Source organism: Homalodisca vitripennis, chromosome X (assembly GCF_021130785.1).
Source record: "Homalodisca vitripennis isolate AUS2020 chromosome X, UT_GWSS_2.1, whole genome shotgun sequence".
In the NCBI taxonomy this organism is placed as follows: domain Eukaryota; kingdom Metazoa; phylum Arthropoda; class Insecta; order Hemiptera; family Cicadellidae; genus Homalodisca; species Homalodisca vitripennis.
In genome coordinates this window covers 141,962,052-141,979,518 of record NC_060215.1, presented here as the reverse complement: position 1 = coordinate 141,979,518, position 17,467 = coordinate 141,962,052, and the positions used below count along the sequence as shown (strand labels likewise).

The following is a 17,467-nucleotide window of genomic DNA, read 5'->3' as shown; positions in this document are numbered from 1 at the left end:
TTGCTGTGCTTAAAAAAATTTTGCTCAGTGGAGGTTCGGAATGAATCATATTTGTAAATGTCTTAAATAGAGCATGAACGATTTCTCTCCTTGAATAATACAGTCAGCGATACCCGAAGAAAAAACTATGATGACAATTTTTATTTTACTCCACAAGTAAATAAATAAGAAAGGATTTCTATGTTCCATGAATTATATCTAAAACAACCGTCCGATCTTGAGGAAGTAACAAATACAAGGAGAAAATTTTCTAATTGTAGAATCATATTAATTTTTGATTTAGAAATTGTCTTATAAATTTGGACATTTCGTGTTGGACACGTTGTTCAGGTATTCGCAGTTGATAGTATAGTGTACGAGTCCTTTTAAATTTGTTAGAAACTTGCATCTGACTGCTCCAAGAGAAATACAACCTTACACTTAGTACAATAAGGGCTGAAGACAACCAGCGTTATTAGGATCTTACTGTAGATAGAATGTGGCAGAATATACACTTCTAGGTAGCCCAGCATTATTCTTCGTTACTTTGTTTATTTTTTGCAAAATTTCTGTTTCCCACACATTAATTTACTACATTTGGACGAATTGTTGACTTTAAAAATATCAAAGCTGGGAGGATCAAAACTAAATGTAGTTTTCCAAGGTTCTTGTTTCTGGAAATTATATTGTCATTTTTATAGTATAACCAAAGGTTATTCTCAAGGCGGATAGCAAGGACGATCACGTATGTGATTGGAATTGATATTGAATTCATCTCTGAATTCAATCTCAATATTTAATTTCAACCACAAAACAGTATGAATTTACTATTCTGCATAATACATATTATATCTGTTGACTCTAAAAAAATGTTGCCCTTTGTAAGAGGTTTTCCTATTTGTATAGTTTTAAATTAAATGGTAAATTATTTGATATTTTATAACGTAGAAAGATTTGAACGGATAACGGGATTTCAAATATTTGTAATCGTTATAAGTTACTAAACTGTGGTATATATGTTCTTTCGTATGTTTATAAATCGATGTTCGTGATTTTACATTGTATTAATCGGTACTATTATCGTACATATACCACTCGACTTGGGTTTAAAATTATTGAGCGTAGTATATCATAGTACTATGATATACAATACATTTGGCATTGTATATACTGTCTTTTAAGAAAGAATTTTGACCTTAACTAACTCCTAAAATAAACTGGTTCTTATTTTGTTTAATCTCGTCAGAAATAACTACTGAATTAATTACAAGTATATAGCTATGACTGTTCTCTTTGTATATTCAACAGATCTAAACAACATCGACTTTCAAACCACGTTTGGAATAGAATTTAATGAATAAGTTCTGTCATTACGTCAACGTTGTGTTATTTTTGGGTTGAACGTGAAGGCCAACCGTTTAATTGATTTTTATCCTGTAGTGCCGATTGCGCACACTCTGAAAATTGTTGAGCTATAGTTTTCTATCATTATGTGTTACATTATATTATAATTAATTTTCTTTGCTATGGACTATGATAATTCTCACCTGTGATTCTGGTAGGATGTCATTGAAATCTGTCGTCTGCTAACAATGTGGACCTAGACCTACTTGACTATACTTGTAATATTGTGTCGTTGTATTGTATTAGTAACTTACGAGGATTTAACCTCTCTGTAGCATGGAATTTTAACAGGGAAAAATTTTCCTTTTTGAACGGTGCTATTGTGCATAAATAAACATCAACACCATTTATTTATTCAACGTATATTTAAAAAAAATTCGATTAGTGGTTGTTGAACCTGTTTAAAAATGATTTTATAAACATTGATGTTTATTTGTTGTAGTTATAAGTTGATCAATCAAGAGTTTAAGCCTAGCTCAAATCAGTAATTAATGTTGTAAATTGTTATAATTCAACTAATCATGGCTTTTTAATATTTGGAATATATATCAATTGTTACCAGTTCATTGTACATGAAATGACCAAGACAAGTGTTGTAAAATGGTGTTTACTTTTGAATTAATAAAGACAAGACTTATTTTAAGTTAGATATCGGTGATGAATGGTAAAGAAAACTCATTATTAGAGGAATGTCCTATACTGAACTGGAACATGGTTATCAAGGTCTGCGGAAAGCTAGGCCATCTTTTTATGTAGGGGAAGATGCAGCAAATATCAGATTGGTGAAAAGTAGGGTAAGTGGATGAATTACTTTGCTTTGATATCAAGTATTTATTTGACATTATATGAATTTTAGATGGAGGAGGCTTTTTATTTTTATAATCTTGGGCTGAAGTATAATAAGCGGCCAACACCACAATCAAATCATCAATATTCATGATTATATAAATATACCTAGGCTAACTATATAAATTTAAGAAACTACCATAACTGAAATATTAAACCAAATTACGTTATAAGCATTTAAAATTACATTATTGTTTATTTGTTTTTATATCTAAAAGATTAATAATTTAATGAGGAAGAAAAATATATCTAGGCTATGTGTATTTATTAAAGCTATAAAACAAAGTGTAACATTTAGTGGTATCAGTGGTGTTAACGGCCTCCCCTGGCAAAATACAAGTTTCGCGTTATTAACCTATTGCTATCATACTCCTGAAACAAATTATATTTGGTTTTAGGGGGTGGAAATCACAAATAACTTTGTTTTTTAATAATTCAAATGTAAATGTAAATTTGTGGTTATATACGTGCTTCTTGTTATTTATGCTTTTCAGAATTATTTACTCTAGACAGCTTATCTGAGTGTTCCGTGGTCAGAACAGTTTAGTTAGCATTATCTATCTGTCTGTGCAGCCTCTTCAACAATGGCATCCATTTTTATGACTTAATCTCGGCGCGTTCACTAATAATTTGTTTCCCTAATTCAGTTGTGGTGGTGGTTGATTTCTATACTATAGCCTAAGCCTGTATCACTTTCTTTTTTATGGTGATAAGCTGTTTCCCCTGCCTTAGCCAAAAGATTTCACTAATTTTTTGCAATTTAATTATAAACTTAACATTTTGCAGCATGTTACATTGTATACTTTGATGTTGAATTTAATAAAAATCCGGCAGTTATGTCAGAGCAAAATGCATGAGATAATATGAGACTGTTCAATGATAATTCTGTTGACAGTGTTAATTTGCAGTCTTGTGTGCCAAACTAATATTATAAACTGCAGGACTGATGGGAAGCAATTACATTTTATTTATCAATATATCAGTAACAAATTTATTTTTTAAGCATTGTATCTGTGTTGTAGCTTATATTTCAAAACGGTCATGTATTGACATATCATCAACTACGTCTTTATTTTACAACTACAGTAATGGAAACCCTAGACCTACTTTCTGGTGACCCCCTTTTGGGCTTAATCAACACAGTCTTTTAATGACCTCTTCTGTGATTACATATTCGTAAATTTTCATTTTAATGGAACTATTACATGTACTTGAATTCCCACACACTCTATCTCGTGACACTGGATATTCTGACCCCTTTCAAAGTAAGTTTAGAGATTAGATATGTTCTGAGGGTTTGCTAGAAAATAGACATTTTTAAACACACAAAAAATTTGACTTAAAATGGGGGTCATAGTAACCCCCTCTCACACAAAAAAGGAAACCTCTTGGGTGTAGTCAACACGGTCTTTTAATGACCTCTTTTATACTCACACATTTGTACATTTTGATTTTAATGTAACCAGTACAAGTACAAGTACTTACATACACCCACACCACTTAACAGGTGGGATTTTCAAATCCCCAAGGTTAAGGGAATGAAATGTGTTTTGTTGGTTGTCTAGAAAATAGACATTGAAAATAAATAAATAAATTAAAATATATACTATATTTATTCTCGGATTATGTTCTTACTAAATAAATATATTTTCTAAAACACATGTTAAATAACAACTTTGGTTAAACTTTTTAAAGTTGGTGGTCATTGATTATCCCCTCAATTGGTGGTTTTTAATGTATCACATACTTTAAATTACCTCTACTGTGTTCACATGTTTGTACATTTTCATTTTAATGTTATTTTATTTTTCTAACCCCCCTCCCAAAGTAAGTTAGAGGGATGAAAAATGGCTGGTGTATTTTCTAGAAAATCAACATTAAAACACACACAAATTTGGTAAAAATCTGTAAACCCTAAAAAATGGGTGAGAGATCATGGTGCCTCCCCAAGAGGGAGGATGTGGGAGGAAAACGTACTTCCAATATTTACTATTGAGAATAGGAACACACCTGCAGTATTTTAAAAAATATCATGGGAAATTAGCTAACACATAAAGTTTGTGAGTCGCCGTGTTTCCCTGTACTATGATCATGAAAAAATAGAAATGCAAGTTTTTGGGAGCAAATTACTTACAGAAAATACTTTACAATTGTGTATTTTGCAGAATTATGAATAAAATAACATGAAACTCTTTTTTGTTAAAAATCTCATCAAATTGTTAGTGCTTGTATAGAACACTGTAGGAAGGACAACTTTTGTACTAGAAACCCTTAACTAGAAAAACAATTTCATCATTTATACAAAATAAATGTACTATACTGTCAGTTATAATTTTAATATTAAAGTATTTTCCAGTAATTTAATTGACAAAATTATTACATTAAGGTATTTTTTTAGTTACAGTTTTTTTTGTAAATGAATGTAACAATGTTGTAATTAGCCTGGCCACTGAATGTCCACTTTTGTATGAATCCTGAATTCTAGCATCTTTCATAAATTAGGTGTTCCTGAATTGTATCAACTTTCATAACTTAGGTGGTCCTGAACTCCAGCATCTTTAATAAATTAGGTGACCTTGAACTCTAGCATCTTTAATAAATTAGGTGACCTTGAACTGTAGCATCTTTTTCCATAACAGGTGTTTCTGAACTCTAGCATCTTTCATTACTTAGGTGGTCCTGAACTCTAGCATCTTGTATATCTTTGTATTTACATTTAAACATTTTTCTAAGCTTCTCTTAGTAATGAATTAAATTAGGAAAAAGTTATTAGCCTAGTACTTATTTAGTATTAATTATTAGTTATTTGATACCCCTATATTCACAATTTTATGTAGGTTTTAAGCCTAGATTAAGGAGTTTTGGCAACAGTAATAAAATGTTGGCGATTATTTGAATCAACCTAGGTGTAATAAAATTAATACATTGTAGCAAATATAAGTTCATGTTGCTATTGATTTACAATAAAAAAAGAAATAATTTAATTTAAAAATTACAATGTGAGTATAAAATAATGTTTTTGGTGTAATTTTGATATTTTTATATTGGAAGAGAATGTTTACCACTGTATTCAAACTGATATATTTTATTATAATTACAATAATATAATTATTGAATAAATTGAATGGTTTTGTGATACTATAATATACACGGTGGCTCTAAAGAACTGACACATTCCCACCGTTTTAAAATAAGTTATGATTTGCATATCTAAACATGGTATCTATTCTAAGCCAACGAATATTTCTTCGAAACTTATGTCCTGTTGTCATAGGAAATTTCTTTACAACCTTAATTTTATATTTCAAAAATGTTATATTCTTTATATGTGATATTTACATTTCAATAGCAGTGAAGATATTCATACAGTTCAAATGGTTCAGAGGCAATTCCAAACTTTATATTTTTGACACAAGTTTTACAGTTGTGTTGAAAATATTCTTGCTTGATAAAATTAATTAACGTGATTTGTTTTTATTTAAAGTTGCATCACTATTGGAAGATAAAAACATAAGGTGAGGCCAGCCACCCATTCATTATGTGTAATGGCTGAACCGAGAAACCTACCTTCTTCGTTTTATCTAAAACCCCCATATTTTAATACTATCTTTTGGGCTTTTAAGCCCAAAGGCACTTTTGGGAGGTAGGGATCTCTTTTGAAAGATTTTAAAATTCAAAGTCACACTTCATATTAAAGGTCTCTTACTCACTGATAATTTTGAAGAAGTTTCAATTTATTTCACTTCTTGTACACAGAATTTTGTGGTCCAAAATTACAAAGTTGTACGGTTACACTATTTGTGTAATTGGTAATTGTTAATTTCAGTATAGTGATTATTTAAGTTTATTTAAAAATGTTTCTGGTTTTATAGAGTGTTATGGCTTGTTCATCCTTAAACCCAAATAATAAAGCTATTATAATAATAGCTCCTAATTGCATGTTTATCAGATTGCCGCATGCAATTGTTTGAACGTGTAAAAGAAATTTGTCTGTACTTAAAAATCAAATGTGTCTGATAAGACAACATAATGCAAAATGGACTTTGAATTTATTATAACTGATTGATTGCGTTGATAAACTTAAATGTTTAGATCAGGGTTTGTATATTACCGAATTGGGTACAGGGGACAGCAAAATTTTAATTATTTTGAAAAATAACAACAAATGTCATGCTGATTTTGGTAATCATAATAATATTGCAAAATTTTTAAAATTGTGGTAAAATTACATGTGTACAACCTCTTTCATGTTACTAAGAAGGAAGTGTCTGTTGCAGTTAGTAAATATATAAAACACCTTATTGTAAAGTTAAACTTTCGTGGTTGATGAAGCATTGGATATTATGCACTTAGTGGTTTACTAAATTTAGTAGTACAATCATCATTTCCAGAAACACATTTATTCACATTTTATCGTTTTTTTATAAGCTGAAGTAGTAAGTGTAAAATGTAGAGTTTATAATATTCTTTTTACCTTTATTATAGGAACAAGGTAAACGTTTGCTGTGAACAGCATTTTACTTTATGTTACATCTTCTTCCATTTTATAGGCCGTTAGATGGGGATTACCATTTGAAAACAATTATTATCGCCTCTCTTTGAACCCATTATATGAAAGTGAAAAGAAAAACATTATGTGAAAATACAATTTAAGTGGTGGTGTGGCAAACATTCTCTAAGGCTTTGCTTGTTATTATTATTTTTTATTATAATAGAGATTAGCCAGTAAATTAATCAAGTGTCAGCTGTATAGGCTGCCATCTTGATTTTAACCCCTCAAGAACAATGTTAAACTTTAAACACTTTTACACTGTTATTTTTTGTCGTAGAATTATGGGAAATGTCTCTTTTTTATATATAGAAGATGAATACACTTTAAAACGCTTTTTAGTTTTTTCCATATTTTTTATTGATTATTCAGGAAAAAAATCTCAAACCTCTTTGTACTTCATTGCTTTTAATATTATAAAAATTATAAACTCTTGTACAAAAACTAAAAAGCATTTGGATGCATATTAATAATTTTTCAAATGATACACTTCCAATAATTCTATGATTATAAATAACACACACACACACACACACACACACACACACACACACGCACACGCACGCGCACGCGTGGGAAGATTGGTCTTTACTTCTTTGGTCATAGTACATCACTTCAACAGTCAGATATGTGATTTGATGTGGGCTTTGCTCACCTGGAAAGATTGGTCTCTACTTCTGTAGTCACAGGCCGTCACTTCAACAGTCAGATATGTGACTGGATGTGGGCTTTGCTCACCTGGAAAGATTGGTGTCTACTTCTATAGTCATAATACACTGCTTCAACAGTCGGATATGTGACTGGATGAGGGCTTTTCTCATCTGAAAAGATTGGTCTCTACTTCTGTAATCATAGGACATCACATTGTACCGTTAATTGATTAATTAACTTTCATACAATGTAAATTTCACAACCTAGTCAGCCAGTATAATTTAATATTATTTTTATCCAATGTTCCGGAACTAAATTATTGGGCGGAGTAACTACCTAATTGGCACGCGTATGAATATTTTCTTCTAACCTTTCGTAGCAGCCCAACTATGTTACCGAGCAGACCTCGCTCGCTTTGTCCTCGAGTTTACGTGTCCCACGTGTCTCACGGCTCACAGGGCACATATTACTTGAGTAGATGGCTACCAGTTTATTAACTTCTACTCATCGTCTAGTAACCACCGACTAGACATAACCCTTCTTAGACTACAGCGCCATTGTCTCATGCCAAGACGCCGACACCCGGGTTGTGAGTCTACACATTGCGAAGGGAAGTAAAATCTTAATGTCTTATAAAGTAGAACATCGTAGGCATAATTCCAGAGAACATTGGACATTTTAGGCCCACCTATAAGATACACGTTTTTAGTTCTTATATTCTAATTGGCAGCAACGTGGCAATACATACATTTCATTTACCATCTAAAAGTGGTGCTTGTAAGTTTTAATAAATTAAATTGAACTTATGAGTAAACTTTGTAATTCGAGTATTTATTACTACGACCTCAGAAGTCACCACCCCCATGTGTTATCGTCATACGGTACAACATGAACAGTCAGATATGTGACTGGATGAGGGCTTTTCTCACCTGAAAAGATTGGTCTCTACTTCTGTAATCATAGGATATCACATGAACAGTCAGATATGTGACTGGATGAGGGCTTTTCTCATCTGAAAAGATTGGTATCTTCTTCTGTAATCATAGGACATCACATGAACAGTCAGATATGTGACTGGATGTGGGCTTTTCTCATCTGAAAAGATTGGTATCTTCTTCTGTAATCATAGGATATCACATGAACAGTCAGATATGTGACTGGATGAGGGCTTTTCTCATCTGAAAAGATTGGTATCTTCTTCTGTAATCATAGGACATCACATGAACAGTCAGATATGTGACTGGATGAGGGCTTTTCTCATCTGAAAAGATTGGTATCTTCTTCTGTAATCATAGGACATCACATGAACAGTCAGATATGTGACTGGATGTGGGCTTTTCTCACCTGAAAAGATTGGTCTCTACTTCTGTAATCATAGGATATCACATGAACAGTCAGATATGTGACTGGATGAGGGCTTTTCTCACCTGAAAAGATTGGTCTCTACTTCTGTAATCATAGGATATCACATGAACAGTCAGATATGTGACTGGATGAGGGCTTTTCTCACCTGAAAAGATTGGTCTCTACTTCTGTAATCATAGGACATCACATGAACAGTCAGATATGTGACTGGATGTGGGCTTTGCTCAACTGAAAAGATTGGTATCTTCTTCCTTTCTTGGGAAAACAGTCAGAGCAAAGACACCAGGTGATTTTTTTCTTGTGGTCCAAGCACTGCCTTGGAATGCTCTCATAATCCTTCTTGATTTTGTGATGTGATCTGATAGGAATGCCTATCGTCTCCAATAGGAAAGACTTCAGTCTCTGACTGCAGTAGTGAACTATGTTAAAATTAGCACTGTCATCTGGGAGATGATGTCTTGCACATGTTCTAATTTTTTTAAATATTAAAGGTAGTGATCTCTTCCAGGGAGGCTTAGTCTGAGGGAAGTTGTCCCGTGTGATCTGAAATAGCTGGAGGAATTATCTGAACATTAATATCATCCCTGAAGGCCGAGGATATGCAAACTATATCGATGGAAGAGCTTGTGTCACAGGTAATTCTTGTAGGTGGCAGCAAAATCCTTACAATATCGAAACTAATCAGGAGCTCATTTAGTGTCTTTGAATCACTAGAAGTTTTTAGGCAATCAACATTGAAATCTCCAACAATGAGTTTAAGGCATTGAGCAGGCCATGATTCAAAAATGGATGTAAGTGTCTGGAGAGCAAGATAAAAAGACTCTTTATCTTGCCTGGGAGGTCTATAAACACCCAGCACGTACATTTGTTCCTTCTTATTAACTTTGATTGCAATTGCAGAGACTTCACATACCAAGGGAATGCTGAAATGTTCGATATGTAGTGCATTTACTTCATTGGAAAGACTGCTATGACTTATAAACAGCAACTCCTCCCTTTGATGTGTTTATCCTGCTAAATGCAGAAACAATTGTGTAGTTCAAAAATCTTGTGTTTAGAATATTCTCATTGCTTTGCCCATGCTCTGTGATTACTAGAATGTCAGGGTGGAGAGAAAAAAGAAGATGATTCAACTTTTCCATTTTATTCCCAACTCTGTCCACATTTTGATGTAAGATTGTCAAATTCCTGCCATTTTTCTGCTTGAGTTTATAAAAGTTCTGCAAATCAATTGGTTTTTGAAAAAATTGATTTTTCCCTTTATGTTTAGACTCTCTTCTAAAAAACCTTGCTGTACCTCCATGTGAGAAACAATTTTGGAGTGAGGAATGTGGTTTTTAGTTCCTGGTATACTATTTCTTGTTAGCAGTGTGGGTGATGAAAGGGAAACATGTGGTTTGAAGCTGTTATTTTCTAAAATATTATTTGATGTGCAGTGATTGATGAAGTCATCAATATTCTCATTAGAAAATTCTTCTGTTGTCTGTCCAGCTTTCAGTAGTTTTTCAGAAATGGGAGGTTTTTTTTACATTTAATTTAAAGTTATGAGTGGAAGTAAGAGAATCCACAACAGTGTTGAGATTCATAGTGTGTGTAGAACACTGATCTATATTTTGAAAGGTGTCAGACTTATTTTCACTTTCATGTAAGGATACTCTTGTTTCTTGATAAGAAGGGGAATATTCCAAAGTTGTCACTCTAAGATCCAAAACCTTCAAACCATTCATTAAAATGGTCATCTCCTCTGGATTGTTCACTGTCAATTTATCTTCCACTGATATAACCCTTGTGTTCAAAGTCTTCAGCTGTTCTTCCAAGGATGACAATCTTCCACTTAGTGATGTCAATTCTTCCCCAGCTGCATTTGTTTTAATTACTTGGTTATAATACTTGGTTTTAAATACTTAGTGATAATCTAGCAAGCTGGTGCTCTCTATTGGTCTTTGCTCCATAGTTTTCCAAGTAGAGCTTACTATTGTGGAGTATCTTGTGTGTGTTTATTTGTATTACAGTGGTAAGACAATAAACATTTCACTGATAACCAGGCAGCTTAGAAGGCGTTGGACTCGAGGAGTGTTTAGCTTCAAACTTGCCTAGGATAGTTGTCAGATTTTTTTCTTCTCGCCAGGCTAATGTTTTGGCAAACTTGGACTCAGCATCAAACATGTCAAGACCTGAATTGTTCTATGAAATCCTCAGGTGTTTGGCCTTTACTTGGTATTTAAAATCAGATTAACACTGAACTCATCGCTGGGCTTAAGGATGAGTAAGCTTATTCATCACCTTCCCATAGGGTGGTATCTGATCTTCTTGGCTCAATTAGCAGTTGTTTATCTTTTTGGATAATGAATATAATCACAGGGCATGAATATGTGACAAAACATCTCTAGAGTGGGTATTTTTAGAGATAATAAATTCTGTAGCTTATGAAATGATCAATTAAAAACTGCAAAAACTTGTTTATCAATTATCCTTCATTAGTTCGGGTTTGTTTTGCCATCTTTTCCACTGTGAACAGAAATGGCAAGTTCCTCAGGAAGATCTGATCAGTCATTGTTTTCATGGTTTTGTGAGAATCCTGAAACTGTAAATGCTAGCTCCAATTCACCTTCCTTTTATTGTAGCGTCTGGTATCTGACACTGTCTCAGACTTGACTCCTGGAATCTGGAGTCATGTTTTTCTGAAGAGATTAAAAAAAGTCAACTATGAATGAGCTCAAAACGAAACATCGTTTCAACATCAGAAACACCTACAAATAGGTGAAGTGGTAGTCTTATTGTCTCATCAGGTACATAGTTGGGTGCACTACTATGTGATAGACACAATCTGTAAGCACGGAGGAGCAACCGAGTTTTCTACACATAACATAGCTATGGTAGGAAGGGTTAGAGATCATGTCTATCACATCGTAGTGCACTCAATTTTACTTATGAGAACTGTCCAAGCTGCATTGCTAGTTGCTGCGCGAGACAATGGGGAAACTGAATGTCACACGTGGCAGTGATACGATACACAACGATAAGATAAACTACAATGTTGCAGTGATACACATGGCAATGTTTAGAATTTTAATGTTTGATAATGCTCTCAATGTTTGTGGCCAATTGTCTGATACTGGTCATGAACACAAGGATCTGTTTAGACTAGACAGATTTCCTGTCCAACGCTGTTCTCCAGTTCTCATGATCTGCGGTCCGACACCACTCGCAAGAGATCTTGTTGCAATTTTTATTGTCATTTAACTTTTTTTTGCTAGTGTAAATTTAGCTTTAATGGTGTTATTCAGTTTAGGTAAAAGTCGTAAAGATAAAAATATAAGTACATTAAGAAAATATGCATGGTAATAATAATAATAATGCAGTTGATGTTTTCTAATAATTTGCAATCATTTAGTCATTTTCATTAATATCAGTGTTGTCAGTTATTTTTAAATTTGAATTAATGTTACAAAAACTTAAACTGTGTTTATACATTTTCAAGCAATGAATACAATAATACTCAGATTTTAAGTTGTATTGAGTATTTTCTTAGTCATGTTCTATTTTTACTTTGCTTGACCTGAAATATTGATTCTTAGTATTGACTTTTGTACATACGATTTCTAATAATTTTGTATCAATAAGACATAAATTGTTTGATGTTTCTGATCCGATATAAAACCTCTTGGAAGCTTTTTGTAGGATTACTTCTTATGAAAATGTATCCTCCAAAAGAAGGCCATCATGGTAATAATAGGAGCACTGCTACTGGACCATTGCAAACCACTTTTTATTAAACTAGAGTTACAAACTTGGCATAACACAACACAGTCATATGCTAACTTCTAAAAAAATTTGCTACAAATTTAAAAATGTCATTCAGAAGTATCAAAATAAACTCTGTACAATTAAAATGTGTGACTAGTTGCTCACAATCCATTTGATGATCTTTCAGAATTTTTCAGTATTCCAAATACTAATTTCTAGAGTGTTTGGATTTGTACTTTATATTTTATTGTTTTAATTTACTGTTATGTAATGCAGTACTTTTTACATTTTAATATTATAAAGTATTGGATTAGAACATTGTTTTGACCCCATATCTTTTGGATGTACGCATGATTTTGTCAATGCTTCTTGTAAAATGACAATAAAATATTTTTATTACTATCCAAAAAAGCCTTCTTTCGAAGTTTAGGGATGGAAAAATCTGTGAATTCTTCTGAAACAATCTTGGGGGTTGCTGGTAGCTTTGAGAGCAAACACTCATGTTCAAATAAAAAAACTAGTTTTTTATTTTAAATGCCATGACAGAGTTAAACAATTTAGGTATTCTTTTTTAATGTATAATCATCCATTTTAGAGAAAAGTGAGTTATCAGATGTTGAAAACATCTTTTAGTATCATAATGGTAGCAAATCGTTGTGGGTTAATGTTGTAAGGCTGTTGCTCTAAGAGGAAAAATTTCTATTTGCTCGCAGATTATTATTTTATAGTTTTTAGATTTTACTTGGTTTCAGAAATACTCTGTGTGTTCTCTTAAATGGAAGTTTCTTCATTATAATAATGGCTTAGTGTAGTTGCCATTCCAATTATATTGAAAGATGTATAGTGAATTTATTATTAATGTAAAAATACCTAGTGCCTAATTTACAGATTTTAAGGTCCTAGGCCAAGATTTTCGTGTGGCCCCTCTCCCCTTGTTTTATCTAAATCTAAAACTATGACTATGACTCGATAATTTACTTGTGATGACAGATTATTACGTATACTTAAAATACAATTGATAAAAATATAAATAATAAGTGTGTTTAATAAATTCCCGAAGAAAAACATGAAATCAGACAAAGTAACACTAAAATGTAATATTTTTATGACAAAAGACGTTTAAATATGTTTAAACTTTGATTCTAATCTTACAAAATTATTTAAAAAAATCTTTTAAATAATGAATAATACGATTTGTTTATTTCTAATTACTTGAAACATATTGAAATTATGCTTGCTCAAGCTGTTAATAAAAATTATAAAAACAAAATCTTAAATCTATTTTTATATTGTGTTAAGATAATTAAAAAAGTAATGTATCTATTTCGATGAGTATTATTTAACACTTATTAATGATGATTGGGTTTTCAATTCTAACAAGAATAATATTGTCAGTAGTCCAATCTAAACTTGGTATGCTTCTTCACTGTTTCAGTTTTGATTTTCTAAGTATACAGTATGTACTTTTAACGATGGGTGAATACGCACATATACCTGACGTTTATGTTTACGATGCTGACAACAATGCTGAACCGTACTGGCAGACAATGGTATTATTTGCGTGTATTTCTTGTTTGGTTGATTGTGCATAAATTAACGGGTTTTGCTGTAACTAACAAGGTGCTTGATTATTGATTTTTTTCATTTTTGGGTAGAGGAAAATTTAGTTACCCTAACACACACATGTATAATTTTTATTATTTTTTTAGTAGTCAAATAAACAAAGTTACGTAGCTGAAAATAAGTTCACCAACTAGTTTTATGTCATGTTTATTTATATCCCTGAAACTTCATTTACTCTTTTAAGAGTGAATCGTAATAGTCCTAGAGGAATCCTTTATTTAATTGTTTAAGAATATGTGATCTTTACAATACATTATTTGACTTGGTTTGTTGTTTCATTCAACTTGGCCAAACGGTTGACAATCTCACTGCACCGAGTTGGCTGTACTCGTGATTTACCATCCCAGCCGTAAACCGTTTACGCAGGCAACCTAGTTTGATAGTGTATGGAAGTTACTGACCAAACACTTGTGTGCACCAACTTCAAACGAACCTTTTATGGTCTGGTTCGTCAGATCGAGTTAGATAGTGTATGAGGCGCTCTACTGTCTCGGTGACCAATGCATACACTGTATGCATGGGTATACAGGCATTAAAAAAAAATCACGCAGAGGATCAATCAATCGGTCTTTATTTATATATACATAGAGTATAGGTTTTTATCAAACTGTATATTTACTTTCAAACAAGAGTATTATTGGTTTGAGATTCAAGAGCCAAAATTACTTCATTTCAATTTTTTATTTTTTTCAGTTCTTTATTTTCAAATAATATATACTTAGTATGACTGTGACACATTTTTGAACATGAAATGGGATTTTTCAAAATTTACTGAATAATAAATACACTTCTAAACTATCCATGCATTTGTATACATTTTTGGCAATTTACTTTTACTAATCAAAACTGTCTTTGTGCAAGTTATATAGATGAGTGCACACATTTTACTCTTTCGTTACACTTAAAGAGTACGCTTACATTTCTCTTTAATTTTTTAAAGTTGTTTTTATATTGGGAGGCATAAATAGATATTTTGAAAAAAATTGTTACTGACCAAACACCCGTAGGGGAGAGATAGTTCATCCTTGCCACGGAGCTCTAAAACAAGATGTGGAAACGGTAATCATTGCTGCACAATTAACCTACACTGACATATCGGATTGTGGTACATTCCACTCTTTTATCTTTGGATATATAAATTTAAAGAAGTAGAGAGCAAGTAAAGAGAATTTAATAGAAACAAGGCATAGATAACTAACTAAAAATATCAAAATTGTTGTTCAAGCACATCTTGTGGAATAATATAACAATGTTTATGAAAATCTTTACCAATCACTGTAGATAAATATGTTGCTATAAAATATAAGTTAATAGATTAAATCTCGTACTTTTTCCCAGTAGAATGTTTCACTGTTACTTACATCTTAAGAGTATTTAATCTGAATTTAACAGGTTTGTATGGTTAATGCACCACAAAGTACTACCGGTATTTCAAGTTAAGCATCTTTTTCATGTTCAGACTTTTCTATACTATTTAAGATAATGATGTATGAGGCAGAAATGTAGCAAAGTTATTAGTTTGGAAAGGGACTGTGAGCGTGTGCAGAGGATCTGAAATGTAGGGATACATGTATGGGAGACAAATAAACCAAAATATTTGTAAAAATTAGCCTGGAACTTTTATTTAGTACCTCTTTTAATACCAATGGCGCAGTGTAGCGGGTACGGCGGCTATGGCGAGACAACCAAATCAAGCAACATCGAATGTGGCTGCTGCTTGTATGGGTGAGCTCTGAGCGATCCTGTCCTTGCAAGCAGCCCGCCTGTCCAGCCATTGGTGGTGGTTCGGAAGTCACCTTTAAACTGTTGGTCCCCAGGTTAATTGTTAAGAGAGGACTTCTTAGCCCTATCTTCACCTTGTAAAATAAGACATTACTTTACTTCACTTTGCTTTTTTAACTTTTTAATAGTATGTTTTATTTATAAATCAGTAATCTCTTAGCATAAGGCATGCGTCATTTATCTCATGAATATTCATGTTTCCATTTAATCTGTTCATTTTGGGGAATATATGAATCCCTCAGCCCTCCCCTCATCCCCCCACTACCTGGAATTGTATATGCAAAAATTAACCTTAAAAATGTATATATTGCTATTCACACTAAAAAGAACATTACATTTCTACGTTGAAACAATATAATATGATCTAAGGGGTTATTAATCTATTTAAAAATATAATACAAGGTAAAGGAAAATGTGATAGAGTTACTAATGCAATTGTGAAAACATTTTTATATGATATTGTGAGATTAAATTAAGCCTTACACTTAGACACGTAACACTAAAATATGCAATGAAATTATCACAAGTGCATTAAATTTGAATAACATTAACATTTAGATAACACTTGAATAGAATTATATTACTTGTGTAATGGGAGCTTCTCTAGACTAAGCAACAGGATAGTACAGTAGAATCACAGATTTTGTACTGCAAGGTAAAAAAATTCTACCTGTACTTGATTCATTCTTATACTTTTATAATTTAGTATTTTTTGAACACAATTTAATGCTCTGTGATATTTGCTCTGTGGTGGTAGTTTTAAGTAAAACCTAATTAACGTTAAAAATAACTTATTGTCACTATTATATTATTATTTTAAATATTGTAGATTGTATTGTAAGGTGGCACTGATATTGGTACGATATTTGTTCATCTTAAAACTCGGTAGTAATATGGGATTTTCAATGTTGAACATGATGATATCGTAGAGGCAGTATAGCATGCGTTGTGTGGCTCTCTAAAACCAGTGAGACAACAATGTCACCTATTCGGTAATATGCCACTCTATCTATCACCATATCTAAGTAATTTAATACTTATATTAGTGGAACCATTTGTGAAATAATCTACAATCCACTTATCGATTTCATTTACTTTGTTGAGGTACACTAATAGTTAATGTAGTACACTCTAGTGTTAACCAAGTTTAAATTAATACTAACACTTGATTTGTTTTAGTTTAAATCGTTTAATTACAATTAAATGTTCTGTGGGTTACGAATAGAATAAAGCATAATTATTAGAAATAATTAAGCAATTAATCGTATTGAAACAAATAACTTAGTTATTTTCTTCATGTAAACAATCACTTTAGATTAATTATGATTTACTATTTTTAACCAATGAAGTAATTCTTTTCATAAGTAATTCTTGTGTGGAGAATATTTGCTTTCTCTGATCTAAAAGTCTGCACCCCATTTTTAAGGTCGAACGTTACCTAGATTATAGTTAATGGTAGTAATATTGTCATAACCAATGTCGTAGATGACATGAAAAGTATGACCTTAAGATCTATGAATT

General features: G+C 32.1%; 1 protein-coding gene across 1 annotated transcript in view; it reads left to right on the top strand.

Annotated features, from left to right (window-relative positions):
- The first annotated feature begins 1,273 nt into the window (after nucleotides 1-1,273).
- The window catches only part of LOC124369935 (inositol hexakisphosphate and diphosphoinositol-pentakisphosphate kinase), a 159,246-nt gene continuing 143,052 nt past the window's right edge, over nucleotides 1,274-17,467 (top strand). The window contains 1 exon segment of the mRNA XM_046828136.1: nucleotides 1,274-2,177. Coding sequence (XP_046684092.1) covers nucleotides 2,073-2,177 — 105 coding nt within the window. The 5' untranslated portion in view covers nucleotides 1,274-2,072.